The sequence below is a fragment of the Abramis brama genome (assembly GCF_963993115.1).
Source record: "Abramis brama genome assembly, chromosome: 1".
NCBI classification, from domain to species: domain Eukaryota; kingdom Metazoa; phylum Chordata; class Actinopteri; order Cypriniformes; family Leuciscidae; genus Abramis; species Abramis brama.
In genome coordinates, this window is record NC_139963.1 from 12,286,983 (window position 1) to 12,311,357 (window position 24,375).

Sequence of the window (24,375 nt, forward strand, 5' to 3'; positions counted from 1 at the left end):
AGTCATGGTAACCATTAACCAAGACCCTTCTTGCCCTTGTTGGGGGGATGGGACCACATATCCCAGAGTGAGTTTTAAAGATTATTTATTAAATATAACAAATACTTTTTCTTTAGCATTTGAATCTTTATATAAAGTCCCACGGATCGTACAGAACTGTTTCTCCACTTCAACAACGAGTGTCATCCATTGTACAGCTTTCTTGTTCAGTGTAGTTCTTGGACCACCAGCCTGTCACGTGATTATCACTTTCAGGAGATGCAAGGCCCTTGTCCACACATAATATAACAAACTGTGTAGTGTATTTCAAAATAAAAAATGTAACCGCATTAGTTATTTTTGCAACTCATGGTAGGTGTTTTGCTTTTCTTTGCTTTACCCCGGGCTTAAAGTACAAGATGACTGTGAAAAATAGTAGTATAATTTAATTAAATGCATTTATGGTGAGATTACTACATTTTCATGTCAATCTGTGTTCATTTTGACCACGAACCATGCGCTGTCACTTAAATTCAGCGTGTGCAGCCCAGCAAAAAAAGAGTGTGAAAAAAAATTAAAATAAATAATGTGAAAATAATAATGTGAAAAATAGTGTGGAAAGGATTGTTGCAGACGCACTGCTCCTGGAACGCATTGTGGAACCACATCCATTTGCAGTGTGAACACTATAACCTGTTAGCATGGGTACGGAAAAAAACACGCACTGCAAACGGAGTATGTGTGAAACAGATGTTACGGCGCAGGTTTTTTTCTGGGTTAGAGACAGCAAACCCAAACTGGACCAATCAGCTGTGAGTAAAGTGACACGTATTTGATGCGATAAAGCCAGTCCCCCTGTATCTCTCGCTCCAAATTAAAGCAGTTTATAGTGAAAAAACTAAGACAAAATTGCTCATCTTTTGCTAATTATTTATAAGACTATATTTATATTATATGAAATATAATTACTTTTAATTCATATAATATATTCATATAATTATTATATTAATTGACAAGTAACAAACTTTCCTTTTAAATGAACATAATACAAGTATACATATGTAATGCTTTTAAACAATGAGTATTTATTTGAGCTCTTTGTGAACCTATAGGCTAATTATTAGGCATTTCTTTGATTCATATCATGTATTGATATAGTCAGATATTTTCAGGCCACTTTTTTCTGATTTATTGATTCTAAAGTAATAAAAATTACATAATGTAAAATATACATAATAAAATTTATGTAGATGAATATACTCACACGCCTTCATTACAGAGATCAGTGGGGTGAATCATGTCTCTGTTACTCTGCTTTGACACAAATCTGGATACTGGAGATGCTGCTTTCTTTCTCTTCCTGCTGATGATACTGAGAAAAACAGAGATTTCAGATCATTTCTGAAGCCAGAAAAATACACCACATTGGCCCATTTGCTATTAATGCAATTTAAGACAATTTAGGACAAATTGTACCACTAATTCTTCAACTGATTTGCATTTGTAAGCCTGTGTCTCTTCCTGAGAACTCGGGACAGTAGATGGAAATCTCACTGGTCCAACTGTGTCAGTACTGCATCGTTACAAAAAATCTATATTTGCATGTATTTTTAAGTCTAGGCAGTTTAAACGTTCAAGCAATGTTAAATTCTTCAAGCACAATAAGATGCAAAAGATAACTGAAGCACACGCGTCTTATTGTGCCCCTACATGATCAAATACACACAAAAAAATTGTCAAAAATGCCCATCACGGTTTGTATTAATGTAAACACAGTCGGTTATGTCTTAGGTGAAAGTAAACAGTTGGGGAAATATACGGTGTCATATCAGATCTGTCCATCAGGTCTTAAAGTGACAGCAGCCTAATAACCCTGGTGCTGTCTGTGTCATTAAATCAAACTACGAAAAATAGAAAAGAGAAAAAACACTTACTAGCCGTTTTTCCATTATAAATATATGCAAAACTTTTGCGATATTTTCTAGGCAATGTTGATAAACTATTGCGAAATGATGGCGTTACACCAGGTGACTGGTAAATGCGAAAAAAAACATTTCCAAAAAATTAGTAGACAAAAACTCCATAACAAAATAGTTTTTAACTATTTTTATCTATGATCTTTAAACACACTGAATGCAACTGTAAAGACTGTACGTCTGTCCCTCACAGCCTCGTTTTTATCCATGTAACATTCAATATGGCATCTACTCTGACCGAGGTCTATAGCCAACCACCTGTCATATAAAACCCATACGGAGAGCAAATAAAGAGAAATAATATAGAGAAAACATGAGCAAAACAGGATTTTCATCTCTTCGTATCCTAATACCCTGTTTCCATTCACCAAAATAACCTGGTTATTGGTGGTTAATTTTTATCAGTGGATAAAGCCAAGCCCCGCTCTATAGGTTTTCACATTAGAAAAGCTTTTTACTCAGAAATTTGTCACCATACCAAGTCCAAGGGAGTGAGTGATTTATCTTATTAAAGGGATACTTCACTGTTTTTTCATATTAAACTATGTTATTCCCTTAAAGTTGCTCTAAGCGATGCCACGCGTTTTTTGGCCAAAACATTTGTCACATACAGCAAACATCTCCTCACTATCCGCTAGCTGCCTGTCCCCTGAACACACTGTAAAAAAACGCGGTCTCTGTAGACACCACAGGCTCCACAAACGGCAACAAAAACAAACTGGGCTCACCCAGTGTTCCAGTGTACAGTGTTCCAGCCAATCACCGACAAGAAGTATTTGAGGATGGGGTTTGGGGGTAGTGCACGTAGCCGCGTACACATGAAGGGGGTGTGGAGGAGAGAGAAGCATGAAGAGGGAAGTTTGAATTATGGCCGACTCACACGACCAAAGAGACGACGTTCCGATGAATAAATTGCAAAGAAGAGGCACAAGGATGAGGGACAAGGATAAGAAACGCACAAAGTCCCCAAATTACGTTGGAAAACCCTTCAAAAGGTGGCGACAACTCCGCCGGCAAAAGGGCTTCCAATCCGACATTCAGTTGCTCTGTTTTTGCAGAACAGGTAAATCCATTTTTCTTTCTAAACTGACGTTCATGTTCGCCAAACGAACACAAGGATGTAATTGACCCTTCGCTAAGCCCCGCCCTCCTTAGTTACTGTTGCTACGCCTGTCAAGCTTTTGCGCCTGGCACGTCTATTACAGTATGTATGCACTGGTTTCAGACATTCCTAAGGAGATAATTAGTCATTTTTGGCGAACAGGTGAAAATATGAGAGAGCAAGATTGCAGTATGCATTCGAGGGCTATAACCACGACATAATATGCAAACGATTAGAGAATAATTTAATCAAAATTGAAGCTAAAGTCTATAACGTGAGGTCCCAGCGCAAGCAGCAGCCGCCTCATACGCTGACCATTCAAATGGGAAACACACAAATTGAGGAACAGCTTTGTGCATGCACAGCAGGGTAAGTGAAATTTGAAAATATTCTAATATTTATAAATCAAACAGCTTATCCATCTGTATTGTGGAATAAACACAAGACATTAGCCTGACCACTTTGCAATGATAACATTCTCCCGCTTATATTTGTAGTGCGCCAGGCTAACGTTACTGCTCACACGTCGTGGGTCACATTAGTGACTACTGTTAGGAACTGATTAAGTTTGCATACCAACCTTTTCCTTGGAGATCTCCGGCAAGCCCCCTGATGTTCCCTCCTTTTACTAAATACCTTTTACTTTTACTAGAACTAACACCGGGAGAGTCGCAATCGGATTGGAGTAACGTTACTGGTTTGGCCGTCGATTAACAAAATGCTGAAATAATATATTTTTAAGTAACGTTAAATTATGTCAGTGGGCCTCCGTCTTGCCTTTAATCACACTGCTTGATCCACGAGCTGGACAATAACTTTATTCTAGAGCTGCTATAAAGCCAAAACACTTTACTTTTAATGTCCTATTATCAATGTAAAGCTGCATTGGAACAATCTACATGGTTAAAAGCGCTATATAAATGAAGATGACGCCCGGCATTTCTCCCTTTGGGTTTTAGGTTTCGGGAAGGGAACAAAATCCACCACCCCGTCCAAACTTTTAGGATACCGGGTAACAGATTTGCACAATCCATACGCACAACGCTTCGGCATGTTTCCCTCGCTCGAAAGCTTGCCAGACCTCCCGCGCCTAGTTACGGTTGCTAAGCCACGATTGGCCTGTGGCGGTTTTCGGGCGTGGCTTAGCGAAGGGTCAATTAGCTAGAACTATGCAGTCAGCGTTAACTTTGGTGAATACAACATATATGTTTCTAGCAGCTAGCGATCAATCACTATTGTAAATGATCAAGCAAATTCACAGTAGTGAATGTGTGATGTGTGAATCATTCACACAATTTGTGTGAATGATTGTTTTCATCCACTGTTTGTTATGAATTTGAATGTTCATTTTAGTGTTGTCACGGTACCAAAATGTCAGTATTCGGTACCAATACCAGTGAAAATCCACGGTTCTCGGTACCAATTTCGGTACCAAAGGGCTAGAAATCAATAAGTTATTTGCTGATACTTCCTCGTCATCATGGAGAGCGCAGTTCGCACCGTTTCAAAAATAGTCAATCTCCGAATGCGAATGAACTTAGTCTGAATTAGTATTGTTTTTACACAGTATGAGGATCCTTTTTCAAATACAAGGTCAATATTGATTTTCACTAACGACAAAACAACAAATTATCCATGAACTTATATGGAACTACCCACTAAACATTGGACGTCGGATAGACGTGCAGATCATGTCTATATTGGGTCCGTCGGTCCATGACCAATTCTGGACATCTATTCGACGTCCAAACTAGGTCCACTATTTGGACGTCCAACCATGACCCAACTTGGATGTCATATTGATGTTCAACATTGGACCTTTGAACTGGGTAATTTTTTGGACGTCATTTGGACGTCTATGACAGGTGCAGGAAATTTACATGATTACTAGGGGTGTAACGGTTCACAAAATTCACGGTTTGGTTCGATATATATGATACACTTGTGTCACGGTTCGGTTCGGTACGTTTTTGATACAGCAAAAAGAAAGAAATGCCAGGGAAATTTCCTTGATTTAAATTTTATTTTATTAAAACTAAAATCATAAAGTATGCTTTTTTTTTACTTTGAGCAATTCTAGAGCTATAATTGACTCTTCTTAGGAGCATATAAAACAAAACAGCTCCTTGGAAAAAATGAAATGTAATATTGTAGTAGTTATAAACAAAGGTTTATTTTAGTTCAGATTAACATTTGAGGGCATCAATTGTATTCATAATGTCAAAATAAAACTGACGTAATGTTACTTGAAGGCATTATGCCTACTATTCCTGCCAAACTTCCATGGTTGCAGTTAGTGTTACTACAGTAAATCCATGGTGAATGTTGCTGATCTGTGGACACTGGATAGTTCATTCATGGCACAATGTTTCTTCCTGGTTTCCACATCAGCGCTGTTTGATCCGTTAATAACGGAGAAATGTGAATGTTTCTCACTAGATCTCGCAGCGATGTTATTACTTCTGTGGCGAATTCAAATGCTTTCTTTACTGGATCTCTTATTAGCGCTGTGTAGTAACAGTGTCGCATGATCACGATCGGCTCGCGCTGCACTGGTCCAAACTGATAAACGGTCCTTCAACCACACAATAACGAGCAGTTTCGTTCCGCTTGCATTACGTTTGCCATTTGATGTTAGGCAATGTTGTGGTCGCGCCGGTGTCTCTTACATTATGAGCGCGCTTGCCACGCGCAATGCGCGTGTGTGTGTGTCTCAGCGCTTTAATAAAGAGGAAGCGCAACAGCACGCGCTCAGTGCATGCGTGCATGCATGCGCATCAAGGAACCGGGTTTGAACGGGTCCTCGGTACCACCGGTACTTAAGAAAACTTGGTACCGTGACGTTTACGTTTTTTTAGTACCGACTTGGTACCGAAGTACCGGGTCTTTTGACAACACTAGTTCATTTATAGGCTATTGACAACTTTGACTAAATTTGTTTACGACGCCGCCGTTGTTTATGCTCACTGGGAAACGCGAAGCTAACGTTATCTTGCTATTATTGCGTCCTTGTATGGAGCTAACGTTATAGTTATAACCTCAGGTGGCGAAACGATTTTAAGATAATGTTTCTCTTTTTCTGAATTCTGTTCTGCAATATATAAAAGCATCTATCTAACTTGGCGATATTACACATTGAATGAAGTATCAGTAAAAAGTATCAGTAACTGCTTGTAGTGACTACTTTGACTTTCCTTTATGCCAGAAGGGAGGGGAGGAGGGAGGGTCTAGCTAGCCTCTATTTTGTTTGACAACAATTCGAATGTCAACAAGAACTTTTGTCTCCCGGCATCGCTTAGAGCACCTTTAACTAAGACGAGTTGATACATACCTCTCTCGTCTCAGTGCGTGCACTCAATCGCTCTGGCGCGCGGCGACACTTTGATAGCACTTAGCTTAGCCCAGTTCATTCATTAGGATCCAAACAGAGATGAAAGTAAAAAGTCACGCTTGAAAAATCCTCTCCCTCTCACTTCTGTCATTAGAACCAACGTGACTTTTTACTGCGCCGAGTCGAAGTGCTTCCAACTTCAAGTGCTATTCCGCCATACATTATAGTTATTTTTTTTACCCGCTTAGAAAAGCGCCACGTTTTATTTTGTGTCACCATACTTGGTCGTGTAACTACTCGTGTAACTGTATTTAAATAGACACAATTTTACATGAAACATTTTTTAAATAGACTGCAGAGCAGCAATTAACATTTTGTCAGAACCTCTAGTAAATTACAGGTTTTGTTTTTTCAGTTGTTTATTCAGAATCGTGCAGCTCTAACAGATATGGATGATACTCACACAGAGTCAGGGGATCCATCACTGAGATCAGGGGGATGAAACATGGAGTTGTTACTCTTCATGGACACACAGCTGAATCCTGAAGATGGTCCATCACTGAGATCAGGGGGATGAAACATGGAGTTGTTACTCTTCATGGACACACAGCTGAATCCTGAAGATGGTCCATCACTGAGATCAGGGGGATGAAACATGGAGTTGTTACTCTTCATGGACACACAGCTGAATCCTGGAGATGGTCCATCACTGAGATCAGGGGGATGAAACATGGAGTTGTTACTCTTCATGGACACACAGCTGAATCCTGGAGATGGTCCATCACTGAGATCAGGGGGATGAAACATGGAGTTGTTACTCTTCATGGACACACAGCTGAATCCTGAAGATGGTCCATCACTGAGATCAGGGGGATGAAACATGGAGTTGTTACTCTTCATGGACACACAGTTGAATCCTGGAGATGGTCCATCACTGAGATCAGGGGGATGAAACATGGAGTTGTTACTCTTCATGGACACACAGCTGAATCCTGGAGATGGTCCATCACTGAGATCAGGGGGATGAAACATGGAGTTGTTACTCTTCATGGACACACAGCTGAATCCTGGAGATGGTCCATCACTGAGATCAGGGGGATGAAACATGGAGTTGTTACTCTTCATAGACACACAGCTGAATCCTGGAGATGCTGCTCTCGGAGTGTGAACAGACGCATCCTCCTCTTTCTCCTCATACACACTCATTTCACAGGCAGGTTTCTGTTTCTCTTCTTCCTAGATGACAGATTTGATTTCAGGCCTGTATGTGGCAAGAAAAAACAAGAATAATACATTGAATTTTGACAATTAAATTTAAATTAATTTCTTCCAGAAAAGTACGGAAGCCCTGAACCGCAAGGTGAGAAAAAAAAAGAAAGAAAACTTCTCGTTATTCTGAGATATTAAGTCGTTATTTCGACATAATATCTTGTTATTTCGACATAAGTCGTTATTTCAACATATCTCGTTATTTCAACATAAATATCTCGTTATTTCAACATAAATATCTCGTTATTTCAACATAAGTCATTATTTCGTCATAAGTCGTTATTTCGACAAAGTATCTTGTTATTTCAACATAAGTCGTTATTTCGACATAATATCTCGTTATTTCGACATAATATCTCATTATTTCGACATAAATATCTTGTTATTTCAACATAATAAGGGGGCATTCTAATATGCATTAAGCCACATTTAGCGTACTAATAATGGTTTTCTATAGGGAGGAAAATGCTTAAAGTGAAATTAAATGAGTTCATATTCTGGACTCATCTGATTTTTTGTAGTATACTTTATTAAGACTTTAGTATCGTAATGATTAAATGCATGCACAATTATCCGTGAACTTGATAAATGTTGCAGATATATTTTAGGCTACTATCCACAAACAAAATTGCTTTCAACTTATGTGTGTAAAATTCTGAATTCAAAGAATGTGCAGCAATTTGTCCAAATAGAGACATTTTTGTGAATACATTATGTATTATAATTTGCGCATGCAACAAATGTAGCCTGCATTAAGCCACATAAACACGTTGGGTTCATATTCTGGAATTCAACGACTATGCAGCAATAATAGACATTTTTTGTGAATTTTTATTTTATTTTATATTAGTGATCATAATTTGCACACGCAACAAAGATGATGTACAGGTGACGCATGCATTTATTGATGTCCTTTCCGTAATTAGGCAATGCTTAACGTGTAATTAAATGCGTTGAGTTTATATTCTGGGCTCATCAGGTTATATTGTACATGTACATAAATACTTTATTAGTATGAAGTAGTATTAGTATGTTTGGTCTGTTAATAACACTGTCCGTCTCTTTATGTTAAGGTTTGTATTAATTTCGATATGCCACTAGATAGAATAAGACATGGAATTTAAGAACGCATTGTTGTTATGTTGTGTTGACCTACTGTTATGCACTTTTACAAGTTGGTTCTCCAAAATCCCAGAGGTTTATCATGGAAATTTACATTCATGCCAGGGATTTGCATTCATTCCATTTCTATGAAGGTAAAAGAGTAGCAAAACTCGAAAGCATGTAGATGTGAATTTGAGAACTTGCACAATAAATATTCATGCTTGTACGTGAACATTTACACTCACAGCTCCAATGTGAAAACCTGTAAAATAAAAATCTAAAGTTGAATGTTTAAATTTGCACTCGCAGGCAATAGTCACAAACCTGTATTATGAATTTGAAGCTGCAGTCAAGTAGTCACAAATGTGTAAAATGCCATTCACAGAAATACAATGACAGACACAAACTTGTAATATATATTTGCAGGTCAGTGTACGCTACTTTTGCGTCCATTCAGTTTTCCTTTTTTAACCCGTAATTGAAAAACGAAAAATGAACGGCTGTTGTATTTTTGAAATGCAAAGTTGAACACCAAAATTTGAAATTTAACTGTATACACCAAATGCTGCGCAAAAAAATAAATGTAGACGTATTTTCAGATTTTTGTTTATGACTTTTTGCCCCTTTATTAAACATTTAAAATATTCACAAATTAATATGGAAAGAATGTCGATTTTACTGGTTTTCTAAGGCCAAATTAGAACCCGGAAATGATATTTTCCCCGCAGTGCTGAATGAGAAGAGCCATGTCTCTGGAACCATACAGAGAGGTGATTTATAGGTGATTTATATGCTAATGATAATAAATGTGTCTGAAAAAAAATAAAAAGAAGCATTTTAATTGTTATATTATTAAACTAGTGTTTTCTAAATCAGTGTCGGCTGCAAACATATCTCCATCTGCGCTGTAAAGCAGATGCGCCTTTAGAGAGAAATGCACCTTTTCATTACATAATCAGACGGTATTTGCTTTCGATTCGAATTTGTTCGTTTAAAAGTGGACATTTCAAGCATTATATAGGTAAGCTATGTTGTTTCAGTTCATTTTTGAGACGCGCTCCAGTTCACGGAGATCATGAAAGCGCGCCTGATTGTTTTCGTCTCAGTTATAGAGTGGCCAGTGCTCCTATTTTCCAGGCTGTCATGGATTAAATCTTGCAAGGGCAAGATCCAGGGTTTTCACACGGAACGCACATTTAGGAAACCTCGTGAATTACGGCCGTTTCAGACCGCAAGTGCGAGCGGCGTGTGAGCAGCGAGTATTTTTTTCCCGCGTGCATGTTAATCAATGAGTGCATTAACACCGCGAGCGTGAGCAGCAGTGAAGCAGTACAAGTCTATTTTTGCTGTGCTGCTTAATTAAAGTGAAAGCACACTTTTGATGGACAAAATAAATATGATTTCACACTAAAAGTGGCCATGCATGTCTAGTGTTTGCATGTCTAGTGTATTTTAACAAGAACTGGAGTAGGCTATGTCAGAAAAGAAAATGAAGACTCAAAAATATTTATAGAAAATGTACCCATTTAAACTTGTTTTTATTATTCAGTTTGAGTAAAAGTATATGGTGTTTTATAATATATATATATATATATATATATATATATATATATATATATATATATATATATATATATATATATATATATATTTGTGTGTGCTGTAAAGTGGTTGGAAAAAAGGAAATCGGAAACGGCTAAAAAATGGATCGGCTGGTCAAACTCAATGAAAAATCGGAATCGGCCTAGAAAATTGTAATCAGTGCATCTCTATAATATTTCTGATTGGCTGGTATCAAACACCATCACAATCTGATGTTCACCTAGATGTTTTATTGATTTATTTCTACATTTGCTGTAGTATTGTCGATGGGTTCAATAACACATCCTGCAAAAGGGGGGCCTTGGCCAGAACCTAGTGGTATTTGGGGGGCCTTGTCATGGAAAAGTTTGGGAACCCCTGGGCTAGATCATGTCACATGTTTCCTTGATGACATTCTTGTCACTGCTAGCTCAAAAGAGGAGCACATTAGGAGACTGGACGAAGTGCTTTCCAGATTGGAGAGGTGTGGAGAGTACAATTTTCCAAGTGTCAGTTCATGCAAGGCAGTGTTGAGTATTTGGGGCACCGCATCGGTAAAGAGGGTCTTCGCCCAACTGAGCAAAAGGTGGCAGTGATTGTAAACGCCCCAAAACCAAATAATGTCACTGAGCTATGGTCTTTTTTTGGGCCTCCTAAATCACTATGGTCGGTTTTTGCAAAATCTGTCCAGCCGACTTCAGCCTTTACACAATTTGTTAAAACAGAAGCAACCGTGGAGCTGGACCGCTGTGTGTGAGACTGCTTTTGAGGAGGCTAAACAGCTGTTGCTTGGTAGCACAGTGCTGGTGCATTATGATGGCAACAGACCCCTGAAATTAGCATGCGATGCCTCACCTTATGGGGTGGGCGCTGTAATCTCGCACATTATGGACTATGGTGAAGAGCACCCCATAGCATTCGCATCCCACACACTGACTGAGACAGAAAAAGTGTATGCACAAATTGAGAGGGATGCATTGTCCATCATCTATGGGGTTAAAAGGCAGCGATACCAACCTTGGCAAATCTTCGAATGCAGCTTTGGGCATTAGTGCTGATGTCTTGTAATTATGACATTGAGTATCGAAAATGATAGCTCGCAGATGATATTTTTCACTCGGGAGAAATCGAGTGGAATCGGTGATCTCGCATGGTCACGGCCTGTGAGAGGAATTACGAGCCGAGCACGTTATGAGCACCTCCCCGACCTCCCGATAATTTTTAAACATGTTTAAAAAATTCGGGGAGTCGGCCCAATTTTCACCAGCTGTCCCCTATTGCCAAATCATGGTGTGCAACGGCGTCTGTGCGCATGTGCGGATTGAGTGAGTGTGAGGAGCGGTGAGCGCGGAGTGTTTGAGCGTGTGAGGCCTGCTGAGAGGGAGCAAAATGCCAAAACCGACAAAAATAGAGGCGAAGCAACAGGCAGATTCGGCGGCGGAAGAGGACATGGAGCAGCAGAGGGTCATGTTCAGGGAATTAATTCAACAACAGCAGGAAAACTTCAAAGGATTCATAAAACTCATCATGGAATCAACAAACACCCGCATGGATTCACAGTAATTCGCAGTTACAAAACGATTTCTATAAAGTATGTGACAATCTGCACGTCATCACGGATAAACTAAAGTATCTGGAGGGACAGAGCTGCAGAAAAAAACTGTTTTTTTAGGGAGTGTTGGAGTTGCCTGGGGAGACCTGGGCTGACGCAGAGGAAAAAATCAAACAATTGCTGAGGGAGAAACTACAACTACAACACCCGGTGGAAATGGAGAGAGCCCATCGCGTAGGGAAACCTGGCGGGAGAGACTGGCCGAGACCTATCATCGCCAAACTACTGCGTTGGAAGGATCGAGAAGCAATCCTGCAGCGCGCTAAACAACTCAAAGGAACGAAAATCTACATAAACGAGGACTACACGGACTCCATTAAAAGGAAACGAAAAGAGCTGATGCCGGAGCTGAGAGCTGCCAGGGAACGGGGGGACATAGCCTTCTTGCGATATGATAAACTCATTGTACGTCCGCGAACCAGTACACCAAATCAAGTTTAAACACCGGGAAAACGTATGGATTTTGGTATGTAAAAACACATAATTTCACATGTCCTGTAATATACTGTATATACTCATACAATGACGTCCAATCATACTTCATATGCTACTGATGGCAGTGACCTAGGATTACAGCAAAGGATTTTGGACTGTGAGCTCTTAGAGCTGAAAGCTTCAGAGTACACCGAACATAATGCACTGGACTTGGAAGATCAGTTAGACCCAGATAACCTGTTCTTAACATCTAACGCAATTAATTGCAAATACTACACTGAGAATGAATTTAACATCTCTGTTAAAACAGAAGGGAAATTCTCAATTATCCATTTCAATAGTAGAAGCATGTACGCGAATTTTGACGCAATCAAAGAATACTTAAAACAGTTTGAGCAACCATTTAGTATCATTGCATTATCAGAAACATGGTTTAATGAGGATAGAGGCATTGTTTTTGAGTTAAACAATTATACATTAAACTATGTAAACAGAACTAATAAAGGGGGAGGAGGAGTTGCTATATATGTCCTCAAGAAATTTAAATTCAAAATATTGGAAAACATGACAGCATCAATAAACAATTTGCTTGAATGCTTATCAATAGAAATTATCAATGAAAAAAAGAAAAATATAATAGTTAGTTGTTTATACAGGTCACCAGGCTCATGCGTGGAAATATTTACAAATTGGACGGAAAAAACATTCTCAGAATTGAGTAATAAGGTATTATTTATCTGTGGGGATTATAACATCGATTTGATAAATCCAAATAAACATAAGACAACTGATGAGTATATTAATAGGATGTACAGTATGAGTTTATACCCGACTATCACAAGACCTAGTAGAATAACAACGCACAGTGCTACCCTCATTGACAACATTTTCACTAATAATATGCAGTTCACAAATACCAGCGGTCTAATGGTTTGTGATATAACGGATCATCTGCCCGTATTCACGGTGTATGATGATAATGAGTTAGATCAAAAATCACCTCAAAAATATTTTTATAAACGAGTAAAAACTGAGGACTCAATTTACTCACTCTATAGGGACTTAACAAAACAAGATTGGAACGAGGTATATAACAAGAATGATGTAGATAGTGCTTACGATACTTTCATGGAAATTTTCAGTGTAGTATACAATAAAAACTGTCCAATTCAGCAATACAGTAAAAACAGAAAAACGACAAAATGTCCGTGGCTAACCAAGGGTTTACAAAATGCTTGTAAGAAGAAAAACACTCTATATAGACAATTCATTAGACTAAGAACCGAGGATTCTGAAAGTAGATATAAAACATATAAAAATAAACTGACCAATATATTAAGGAAGGCTAAGAAACTATATTATGCCGATCTGTTGTATAAAAGCAAGAACAACATGAAAGGGGTATGGGGAATACTAAACACTATAATCAAGGGTAACGCAACAAATAATTCATATCCAAACTATTTCACTGATGGGATCAATGACAATCATAATATGAATGATATTGTGGAAAATTTTAATAGTTTTTTTGTAAATGTTGGACCGGATCTGGCAGCAGAGATTCCGGAGTGTAGTAACAACGAAATGGAGTCATTGATAGACATTAATTCAAAAACGATGTTTTTGTCTGGAGTAACTGAAACAGAAATAATAGATGTTGTTAACGGGTGTAAGAACAAATCGTCTACAGACTGTTTTGATATAGATATGACACTAGTTAAACAAATTATATATAGTATCGTGAAACCATTAACCTACATATGCAACTTATCGTTTCAAATAGGAACATTTCCAAATAAAATGAAAATTGCAAAAGTTATACCTATACATAAAAATGGGAACAAACACATCTTCACCAACTATAGACCTGTCTCTCTGCTCCCCCAGTTTTCCAAAATCTTAGAGAAACTTTATAATAGTAGAATGGATAATTTTATAGATAAGCATAAACTAATTAATGAAGGTCAGTACGGGTTTCGAGCAACAAGGTCAACTACAATGGCCATCATCGATGCAATAGAAGAGATTACTAATAGCTTAGAGGGAAAGAAACATGCAGCTGGAATATTTATTGACTTGAAAAAAGCATTTGATACACTTAATCATTCTATATTATTAAAAAAATTAGACAGATATGGCATAAGGGGAGTGGCTTTGAGCTGGATTCAAAGCTATTTAACTGGGAGACAACAGTATGTGAAGATGGGGGAGTTTACATCAGGTTATTTGGACATTGGTTGTGGGGTCCCACAGGGATCTGTCTTAGGCCCAAAGTTGTTCAATTTATATATTAATGACATTTTTAATGTGTCTAAATTATTATAGTGATTTTCGCAGATGACACAAACGTCTTCTATTCCAATGACAATTATAGTACTTTAGTAACTAACATAAACTGTGAACTAAGGAAATTAAAAACATGGATGGACATTAACAAATTGTCCCTCAACCTAAATAAAACAAAAGTAATGTTTTTCGGTAATTATAATAGAAAACCAGACTCAGTAAATATAGACGGTGTAGTTTTAGATACAGTATTAGAAATTAAATTCTTAGGAGTCACCATTGACAGTAAATTAAGCTGGAAACCACACATAAGACACATACAAGGTAAAGTCTCCAAAAGTATCTCAATCATTAATAAAGCAAAGTTTTTCTTAAATTACAATGCATTATTTTTGTTATATAGTTCATTAGTTTTGCCATATCTAAACTACTGTGTAGAAGTTTGGGGCAATAACTATAAAAGCTCATTACACCCCCTTGTTATACTCCAAAAACGGGCTGTAAGAATTATACATAAAGTAGGATATTGTGATCACACTAATATATTATTTCTGCAGTCTAAACTATTAAAAATGCATGACTTAGTTGATTTCTCTACTGCCCAACTTCTGTTTAAAGCAAACAAAAATGTGCTACCTGCAAGGATACAAATGCTTTTTGCACGCACAGAAGGGGGATATAACCTGAGGGGGTGTGATAACTTTAAGGTTCAAGCAGTGTCTTCCACTAGGAAAAGTATGTGTGTGTCTGTATGTGGAGTTAAACTCTGGAACAAATTGGGGGCAGAATATAAACAATGTCCAAATATTCATCATTTCAAATCAAGATATAAAAAAATGGTATGGTCAAAGTACCAGAAGGAGGAAATGGGTACTTGACTGCTAAAGGGTGTTACAAAGTGCTGTGTACTTTAAAGGTCAGATCTAATTAATAATGAAGTATATTGTGGTTGTTACTATTATACTATTGCAGTTGTTACTGCCACTGTTATTGCTATTGCTGTTGTGTTGTTATCATCACTATTTTAACTTTAAACTTCAAATGTAAATGTCTAGGATTAATACCTAACAATCTGTGGATTATTCTTAGAATCAAACTCAATCGATTCAGACAGAGGTATTGCTATTGATGCTGATGGTAATATAAAGGAATTAAATTCTTAGAAGTAAAACATGCACATATCTATGTACTCCGCATTCAACATAACCCGTAGTATAGGGCAGACATGTGGGGGCCGGCAGCTCGAGGAAACCCTCTTCTGGCAGCAGACTCCTAAAATTTGTCTCTTTTAATGCATAGTATAGGACACTTAACAAATGATGGTCTGGTTGCTCGGGGGCTGCTCCCTTCTGGCAGCAGGTCCAGTCACAGAAAAGAAGGAAAAGCCCCGAATCCCTTTTAACACATATCATTAAGACTATTCTTGTTATCATGAGCATCAATCGGTCTGAGATTACTGTACCTTTCATGAATAAAAATGGAGTATTTTATGTATCATAAAATTTATTCTCAATATATAATATATATAATATAATGATATAAATATATCATTCAAACACTTTGATACAGAGTAATGCTATATGGGTTGTAATGGTGATGATGAATAACGGTAATGCCAACATGGTAATGAATTCTGTATGGGAGACAGAAATAATACACTGGTTGTAGCGTGTGAGATACTGTAAATGTTGACCTGGTATAATGCAGTGTCGCATTTGTTAATATGTAACCAACTCGGTTGATAGTTGTTTTGTAAAATGGTAAGAAATATGCAGTGTTGTTGTCTATTGTTATTTGGGTTTATGAACAGGGGTGGGAGTCAATAAGCTTGTCTTCTTCCCACTCATTTTCGAGCTGTAATGTAAATTATTTTGTCTTTTTTTTTTCTCTTTTATTATGTATATATATATTTCTGTTTTTCTTCTTTAGCTCGAAATAAAATATTCAAATCAAAAATCAAATCAAATCATACACAACCACGTCGATGGGGCTACCTCAGTGGCAGCAACCATACAGTGTGCGCATACACTGTCTGTCTGTCTGTCTCTCTCTCTCTCTCTCTCTCTCATTTAAGTTTTTATGTTGAAAGGAATGGCTACTGTTCTCTGCTTTTCAACAAATCATTTGCACACACATTTCTGTCATTTTCTCTATCTGAAGCTTTACCTGCATGCAACATTGACGGTCTCTTTAGCGCGAAAGCTCACGTGATTGCTGCCGGCTTGGGATAAAATTCGTGCAGGACAGTCGTGCCGTGTACCAGCTGCTTTGACGCGATTATCAGTTAAACTGACTCGCAACGTGTGCAATATCTCAGACCTCCCGAGTGTCCGAACTCGCACCGTGTACGCCCGCCCTAAAGACTGTATTGGGGAATATGGAAGCATATTCTACTTTTCCCAGGTTGATGAGCTTCCTGTGTCTGCAAGGGACATAGCTCACGCAACACGAAAAGATCTGACATTATGCAAAGTGTGGAATTATACACAGAACGGCTGGCCCAACTATGTGTCGGAGGAGGGTCTGAAACCATACTTCACTCGCAGACATGAGTTGTCGGAGGACCAAGGCTGTGTGTTGTGGGGAATGCGTGTCATAATTCCCCCCAAATACAGATCAAGATTATTGGACGAGTTACACCATGAACATCCAGGAATCTGCCATATGATTCTTCAGAAACTGTTGAGTTGATTAACCTTCTAGCAAAGCGATTCAGTTTAACGTTTGTTCTCTTCAGCTTCAGCGCACGCAGCTCAAACAGCAATGATGTCATTTGAAACAGTAAGCCTAATATTAATGATGTTTACTATTACTGTAATATAAAAAAACAAAAAAAACATTGATGCGTTATTATTAATAACTCGTATTATTTTAATCAACAATATGGTTTGATTAAAATAATTTCCTTATTGTCCGTGCAGAGGCGATTCCATTTTATTTATCTATGGCACACATTATGTTTCTTTATATGCAGCCCAATGTTTTCCAATGACTTTTGGCAACACTTTACAATAAGGTATCATTTGTTAATGCCTTAACTAACATGAACTAACAGAGAGCAATAGCCTTTGTTAATGTTAGTTAATCAAATATTTGTGTTCATGTAAGTTCACAGTGCATTACGTAAGGGATAATGTAGAGCGAGGAGGTTGTTGTAGCGAATACAACCCCGACAGGCTGATCAGGACCCCGATGGGAAGCGGAGGGGTCTTGAATCAGCCTGAAGGGGTTGTTTTCGCTATAACAACCTCCTCGCTCTACATTATCCCGCTTATTACATGGCTACCTACCAAATAAATCAATGATTTGACACAAAATATTGATTTAAAAAGGAGTTTATTGATTTAAAAAATGATTGTATTGCTTCCGCTAAAGAAAATAGTCCATTCCGTCTCTACGGTTAGAATCCTGCGTCCGTCCACAGCAAAGCGCTGTTTTTCATGGCAACGGTGTGTTATAGCAGCGGTCTGTTATCAAGAAATAATAGACCGCATTCTACATTAGAATTCAACCAAGCCATGCAATAACTAAGGTTAACAGATACAACTTTGGATCTTAAAAATTTCTTATAAAATGTTGATCTTAACATTAAGATTAATAAGTATTGTTCATTAATTGTTGGTTCATGCTAACTAATACTAACAAAATGAAACCTTATTATAAAGTGTTACCATTTTTTAATAAAGAAAGTTGGCCATAGGAGTGTAAAATTAATTTGAAAAGTTAAGGATTCTTATACTGGTTCGAACTAGGCTACTGTATTGTATATTTTTGATTTATGTTGAAGTGTTTGGGACATGGCTTTTGATGGTGAGCCTTTTGTTTTATGTATTCAGGCTATAAAAGTATATCAACATTTTAATTTAGATTTATCGGCCAATATATCGGTTATTGGCTTTCAAATGTAAAGAATAATTGGTTAAATTTTAATATCGGTGCATCCCTAATGGTCACAGTAAAGACAACAGTGGAGGCTGTTCCTCAAGCGTCACATCCAAACACACTTTTTAATGTTGAAGCCTGATCTAGCTAGGCTAAGTCTGTTCAAGAAAAACAGCAGGAACAAAAGAAACAGCATGATCGGGACATTGCATGAAAGGCGCACTGTGCATGTGGACCATATGTTATCAAGAAAGGCTGCAGAAGGATCTCCCTTGCATGGTGTGTTAGATTTCCCGAATCCAGCTGTCACTGATGGTTTCAGTGGACCATTGAGCTTTCCATATCAGAAACAGTTCTATGCCAATCATTGAGCCTGAGATCACTGGAAACACAGAAAACTTCACTGCACACTATCCAGTGAGTGCAACACCCTCAGTGAAAGCTGTTCGCAGATACCCACAGAGAGTTCGTACTGCACCAAAAAGGCTGGATTTATAAGTATTTTACTATTATGGGTTTGATGCTATTGTTTTGATGTTAAAGGAACAGGTTGTTAATGTTGTGAAATATTTTTACCGGAAAATTATTAACTGTTGTGTTTTCCCTGTTGCACAGATGTGATTTTTTTTTTTTTTTCTAAAGAAAGTGTTTCAAATCTAAAGGGGAAGGAGTGTAATAGATGTGCTAAGTGAGAGGTACGTTAAGCCACGCCCAATGTTTTATAAGTGAGTGGTCCGTAGTTGCTGAAGTACTCAGTAAAATAAGTGAACATGCAAAGCGAGCGTCTCTCGTTCTTCTTCCAGAGTCAGCCTCCTATCAAAATATATTATGTGGTAAAGTTTTGTATTTGCAATATTTATGTACCCCTATGTGTGTGTGTGTGTCTACTTAACTATATGTTGGGGACAAAAACCTGACACAATTTCCAAAAACCTCCCTTGTCCTTGGATGTCCTCATTTGTAAATTAAGTATAAAAAATAAAGTAGCCTAATTAAAGTTTATCTTTTTTCTTTTTAATTTTTTTATGTGAAAATGCATAAAGTTATGTGTGATGTGTGGGGTAGGGTTAGTGTAAGGGTATAGAATATACAGTTTGTACAGTATAAAAACCATTACGTCTATGGAATATCCCCATTAAGATAGCTAAGTAAACGTGTGTGTGTGTGTGTGTGTGTGTGTGTGTGTGTGTGTGTGTGTGTGTGTGTTTTCCCTAGTTGGGGACCAAATGTCTTCATAAGGATAGTAATACCTGTAAATTTTGATTTATTTATTTTTGGTCCCAATGTGGAAAACAGCTTATAAATCATAATATTTAAGTGTTTTCAGATAACAAAGAACCAGATAACATTGAACAAACGTTATATTAACGTTACAGGAAGACCGTTTGATCATAACTTTGAGAGAACCTTGAGAGAAAGTTAGCCAGAGTTATGAGAATGTTTCCTGTTAGCTGGGATACAGTGATGTGAACTACTCAGCCTTTTTTATGGAATTTCGATGTAATTGAAAATATGCTATAATTTACATGATCCATGTTATTCATAACTGAATGTGACGAGACAAGAAACGTGTTGTGTTTTTAACATATTAGACACACAAATAAGAGTGAATGTACGTAGGCTACAAGACATGATTGCGGCCTTGTTCTCAGCCCAATATGTTTTGCTCTTACTTGTTTCTCGTTACATCGTTTTATTTAGTTTATTAATGTTTTCAGGTAACAGCACAACAAGTTGCAATCAGAAATACAATCTGTGTACGTTTATCCATTTTCATGAGTAGGCTATTACAGTTCCCACCGTGAAGTAGCAGTTAGCTAACAATTAGCTTTAACGTGTTTGAGTTCGACCTATTTACACGCAAATGTTATATCTATAGGTAGATTTAATTGATAATGCTATTGATATTATAGCTATAAAACGTTTTAACAAACTTACCGTGAGATTTGAGGCCATTTCTGATCTTGAATTCTCTGTTTGTCTGATTCGACCACTTTCGGTTTCACTCTCTGATACAGACAGGTTGTTTGGGTGACAGGCGAGTTCCGCGTCATCATCAACATCAAGCCCCGCCCCAAACTGGAGTGAACGTGATGACGCTAAGCTACGTGCTCTCTACATGCTCTACTGCACTGGACTAGAGACTAGAAGTGCCACTTAAAACGAAATAAAGTAGAGTGAGTACTTATTCATTTAAAAAGTAAAAATATAAATGAATAAATCGCTTTTTAACTGATAGATGAATTGGGTTAAGAATCCTGGAAAAAAATAATGTATCACAATTTCCACAAAAATATTAAACCTTTCAAGTTTTCAACATTGATAATAATACAAACATTTATTAATAACTGATCAAATCATCATATCAGAAAGATAATGTGACACTGAAGACTGGAATAATGATGCTGAAATTCAGCTTTGATCACAGGAATAAATGATATTCACATTACATTACATTTACATTTTAATTTTGAACAGATTTTCTATTGCAATATATTGTAAGAATACATATATATTTTCACAACATTACTGTTTGTACTGTAATATTGATTTTTCCAAACGTCTGACTTGTATAGTGTACATTAATAAAAAATAATAATATAATAGTCTGCCATCTGCTATGTGTTCCAGGTGGTTGCTAGGTGTTTTGTTATGGTGTTTTGTACAGTAACTAGGGAATTGTCAGGCAGTTGCTGAGTGGTTACTAGGGTTTTCTGGGTGGTTGCTAGGCTGTTGCTAAGCAGTAGAGTGGTCACTTATATGGTGGATGTATCAATGTAAAAACTTATACAAAAATGATCATTAAATAAAACACAGAGGTAGAATTTGTTTAATTCTGCCTTTATTTATCTTCAATATGAGCCTGGTATCTCAGATGTTGATTTTCATCCACATATTTCCTAATGTACCAACAGGAGATCATCGCTTTCATATTTTCTTCAACAACGAAATCCAGAGCAGCCTGAAGAAGAAAAGAAGTAGATGATTGAGTTACAGGGAACAGCAGAAGTTGAGTAAGTGAGGGAGTTTAAAGTCCCCGTGAACCGGAAGTTGCAAACGACTTTTCTCCAGTGTTGTGACGTAAGTGAAACGGAATATTGAACAGAGGGCAGGGTTTTACTCTAGCGCTCCTCCTCTCAATCTCTCGCTCATAGACCAACGCTACTTTTGCGTCATCGAAGGGCAACGCCCCTTTTTTGGGGAAAACAAACGGATTCCCCTGAGAACAGAACTCGCTCGCTCTAGACCAGTGGTTCCCAAACCTGTCCTGAAGGACCCCCAACACTGCACGTTTTCTTTGTCTCCCTAATCAAACACACCTGATTCAACTCATCAGCTCATTATCACATGGGTTAATGAGCTGATGAGTTGAATCAGGTGTGTTTGATGAGGGAGACAAAGAAAACGTGCAGTGTTGGGGGTCCTTCAGGACAGGTTTGGGAACCACTGCTCTAGACCATAGCAAAAATCGCACAAACATACACACTCTCTTTGGACTATTCAGACATCTACCACTATCTCGTGGAATCACCAAGTAACTTAAGTAGCCTATTTTCTTTTTCATTAACGCACTCACAGTATGACAAACTAGACGATGAGGCCATGTCAAGAGGAGTCGGTGGTTTAACGTTACTTGGATCATATTTCACTTGATTTAAGCTATTGACAGTTTTGTTGTCGACTAACTATAGTTTACTAACGAGAGTTAGAAAGACGAAGCTGCTAGCAGCTAACTTACGTGATTAACGTTAGCTAGGCACGCTAACGTTACCTTGGCTGTTAACTGATTTTACTGTTGAAATAGTGGCAGGCTAGGACTAAAGTGGACTTGGCTGGTTTCTGCTTGTGTCTAGAAAGTGCTAGGACTTTGAAAGTTGTTAAAAGGTTTACAGTGTACGGCAAAATATGTATGGGACATGTTTTTCATTGTCTCTACCCCACTTAAGGTACGGACTATTTATGTTTTTAGCCTCTGACATGATTGTTCTGATTAGTGTTTGAGGGTTTCTTACTAGTGTAGCTAGTCGACAACAAAACTGTCAATAGCTTAAATCAAGTGAAATATGATCCAAGTAAACCACCGACTCCTCTTGACATGGGCTCATCGTCTAGTTTGTCATACTGTGAGTGTGTTAATGACAAAAATATAGGCTAACGTTACTTACTTGGTGATTCCACAAGATAGTGGTAACGTTAGATGTCTGAATAGTCCATATTTGGCCACTGCGTGGGGTCATTAATCCAGTTTTCGACCATTTCAAAGGGACACCTCTGTAACTCCATATCCAGTAGCTTCTTTAAATACCACTCACGGTCCTCGGCCGGCAAAGAGAGTGTATGTTTGTGCCATTTTTGCTATCAAGAAACTTTGCAGGTCTAGAGCGAGCGAGTTCTGTTCTCAGGGGAATCCGTTTGTCTTCCCCCAAAAAGGGGCGTTGCCCTTCGATGACGCAAAAGTAGCGTTGGTCTATTAGACTAACGGTTTGAGGGGAGTGGTTAAGCGTTTTCAAACCAAGCCGTCAAACCTACGTCATCAGAAAAAGACGCCATTCCAGACCGGAAGTAACTTTTCAGATTTTGATTAAAGATTACCATGGTAAATTTTTTATATATATATATTTACTTGCACGGATTAATTGTTCACCACAAGACTAGTAATATGCGCTAACAAAGTAAATAGGGTCAATTTTAATTTCATGGGGACTTTAAAGCGATTTGACCTTCGCCAGTTGTGCAGCAACACCTTTACCCCTGTGAGACTGAGGGACCTCAGTAGACATCAACTCCACCAGCTGATCATGTGTGATAGTGTACTTCAGTACTGCACTACTCGCTGCTCCTGCTCACACCACAGACACACAGGGGGATGTTGTTATCAGTGATGCAGGCTCATAACCTAGAGTGCTGCCTATCTAGTGGACATCAGCGCGACTGAATCTGCTGTTTTGATGCTCACTAGGTTTGAGACAGTATGAATAACGTTATTTTCTCTTACCGTCGGAGTCGAGAGTGATTGTGAAACGCTGATTCTGTCTGTAGTGAATCACACACAGATTCGAGACGTCAGTACATGATCCTCGAGTGAACCGAAACATGCAGTTTACAGACAGTAAGTGTCGCGCCATGATGTGACGTCACCAAACAGTGTGTATTAACAACAACAGCAGAGGGCGCTGTGATCATGTTTATTCCTCCATCATAGACAGACAGATAGACAGACAGAATAACATTGTACCAGAGAATGTCTATTAAGGGGAGAAGTCCCACTCTCAGTACACTTCCGGCTTCTGAACTGGTTGCAGTTCCACTCTGGTTCCACATGAGGGCGCTCACAGGACGAGTGCAGAATGAATGGAGGTCTATGGAGCTATACCCATCAAAATCCACTTTTCTCAGGATATAATTTTTTGTTTAGTAATTTGAATGTTTTATTCGAAAGGAGATGCAAAGAAATTACACATCGCTGGGTGTTAGATTTTTTAGAGTCACTTATTTGCTTTAAAAAGTCTTTTAAAGTGTCAATGACGTCATACACATCGTACGACCAGAGATAATGCTTTACGGCAATCCTTCAGTCACTTTGGTGCTTTTGCGCTCTGCACTTTCTTTTCTCTCGAGGCATCGACAACACAGCTGACACAGGTGTAAACACACGTGCTAGAAGAGTTTTTGTTTTGTTTGTTTCTGGCCCCGCTTCGGATGCCACGATGCCATCAAGCGGTATCTCTGGTCGTAATCAGTCCTTCACTGACCAATCAGCGTTCATTAGCAGAATGCTAGCGTGTTATGGGCAACAACAACTCAACCTGTAAGAAAT

At 38.1% G+C, this 24,375-nt stretch overlaps 1 protein-coding gene and 1 long non-coding RNA gene across 3 annotated transcripts in view; both read right to left on the reverse strand.

The window, feature by feature from the left end:
* Positions 1-20,638, reverse strand: part of LOC311086013 (uncharacterized protein) — a 55,631-nt gene extending 34,993 nt beyond the window's left edge. Inside the window, exons 1-3 of one of the 2 annotated variants that reach the window (XM_084118641.1) lie at positions 20,496-20,638; positions 6,852-7,649; positions 1,244-1,351 (exon numbers count right to left, since the gene is read on the reverse strand). In XM_084118641.1, the coding sequence (XP_083974767.1) occupies positions 1,244-1,351; positions 6,852-7,594 (851 nt within the window). In that variant the 5' untranslated portion in view covers positions 7,595-7,649; positions 20,496-20,638. The remainder of the gene's footprint in view (positions 1-1,243; positions 1,352-6,851; positions 7,650-20,495) is intronic. The other variant, XM_084118640.1, reaches the window with a different exon arrangement.
* Positions 20,639-21,395: 757 nt separating this feature from the next.
* Positions 21,396-24,195, reverse strand: LOC311086476. The gene is made up of 3 exons (XR_014607082.1): positions 23,554-24,195; positions 23,308-23,397; positions 21,396-21,519 (listed from the first exon to the last, which is right to left on the reverse strand). It is a non-coding gene; the product is annotated as an uncharacterized lncRNA (long non-coding RNA).
* Positions 24,196-24,375: the final 180 nt, after the last annotated feature.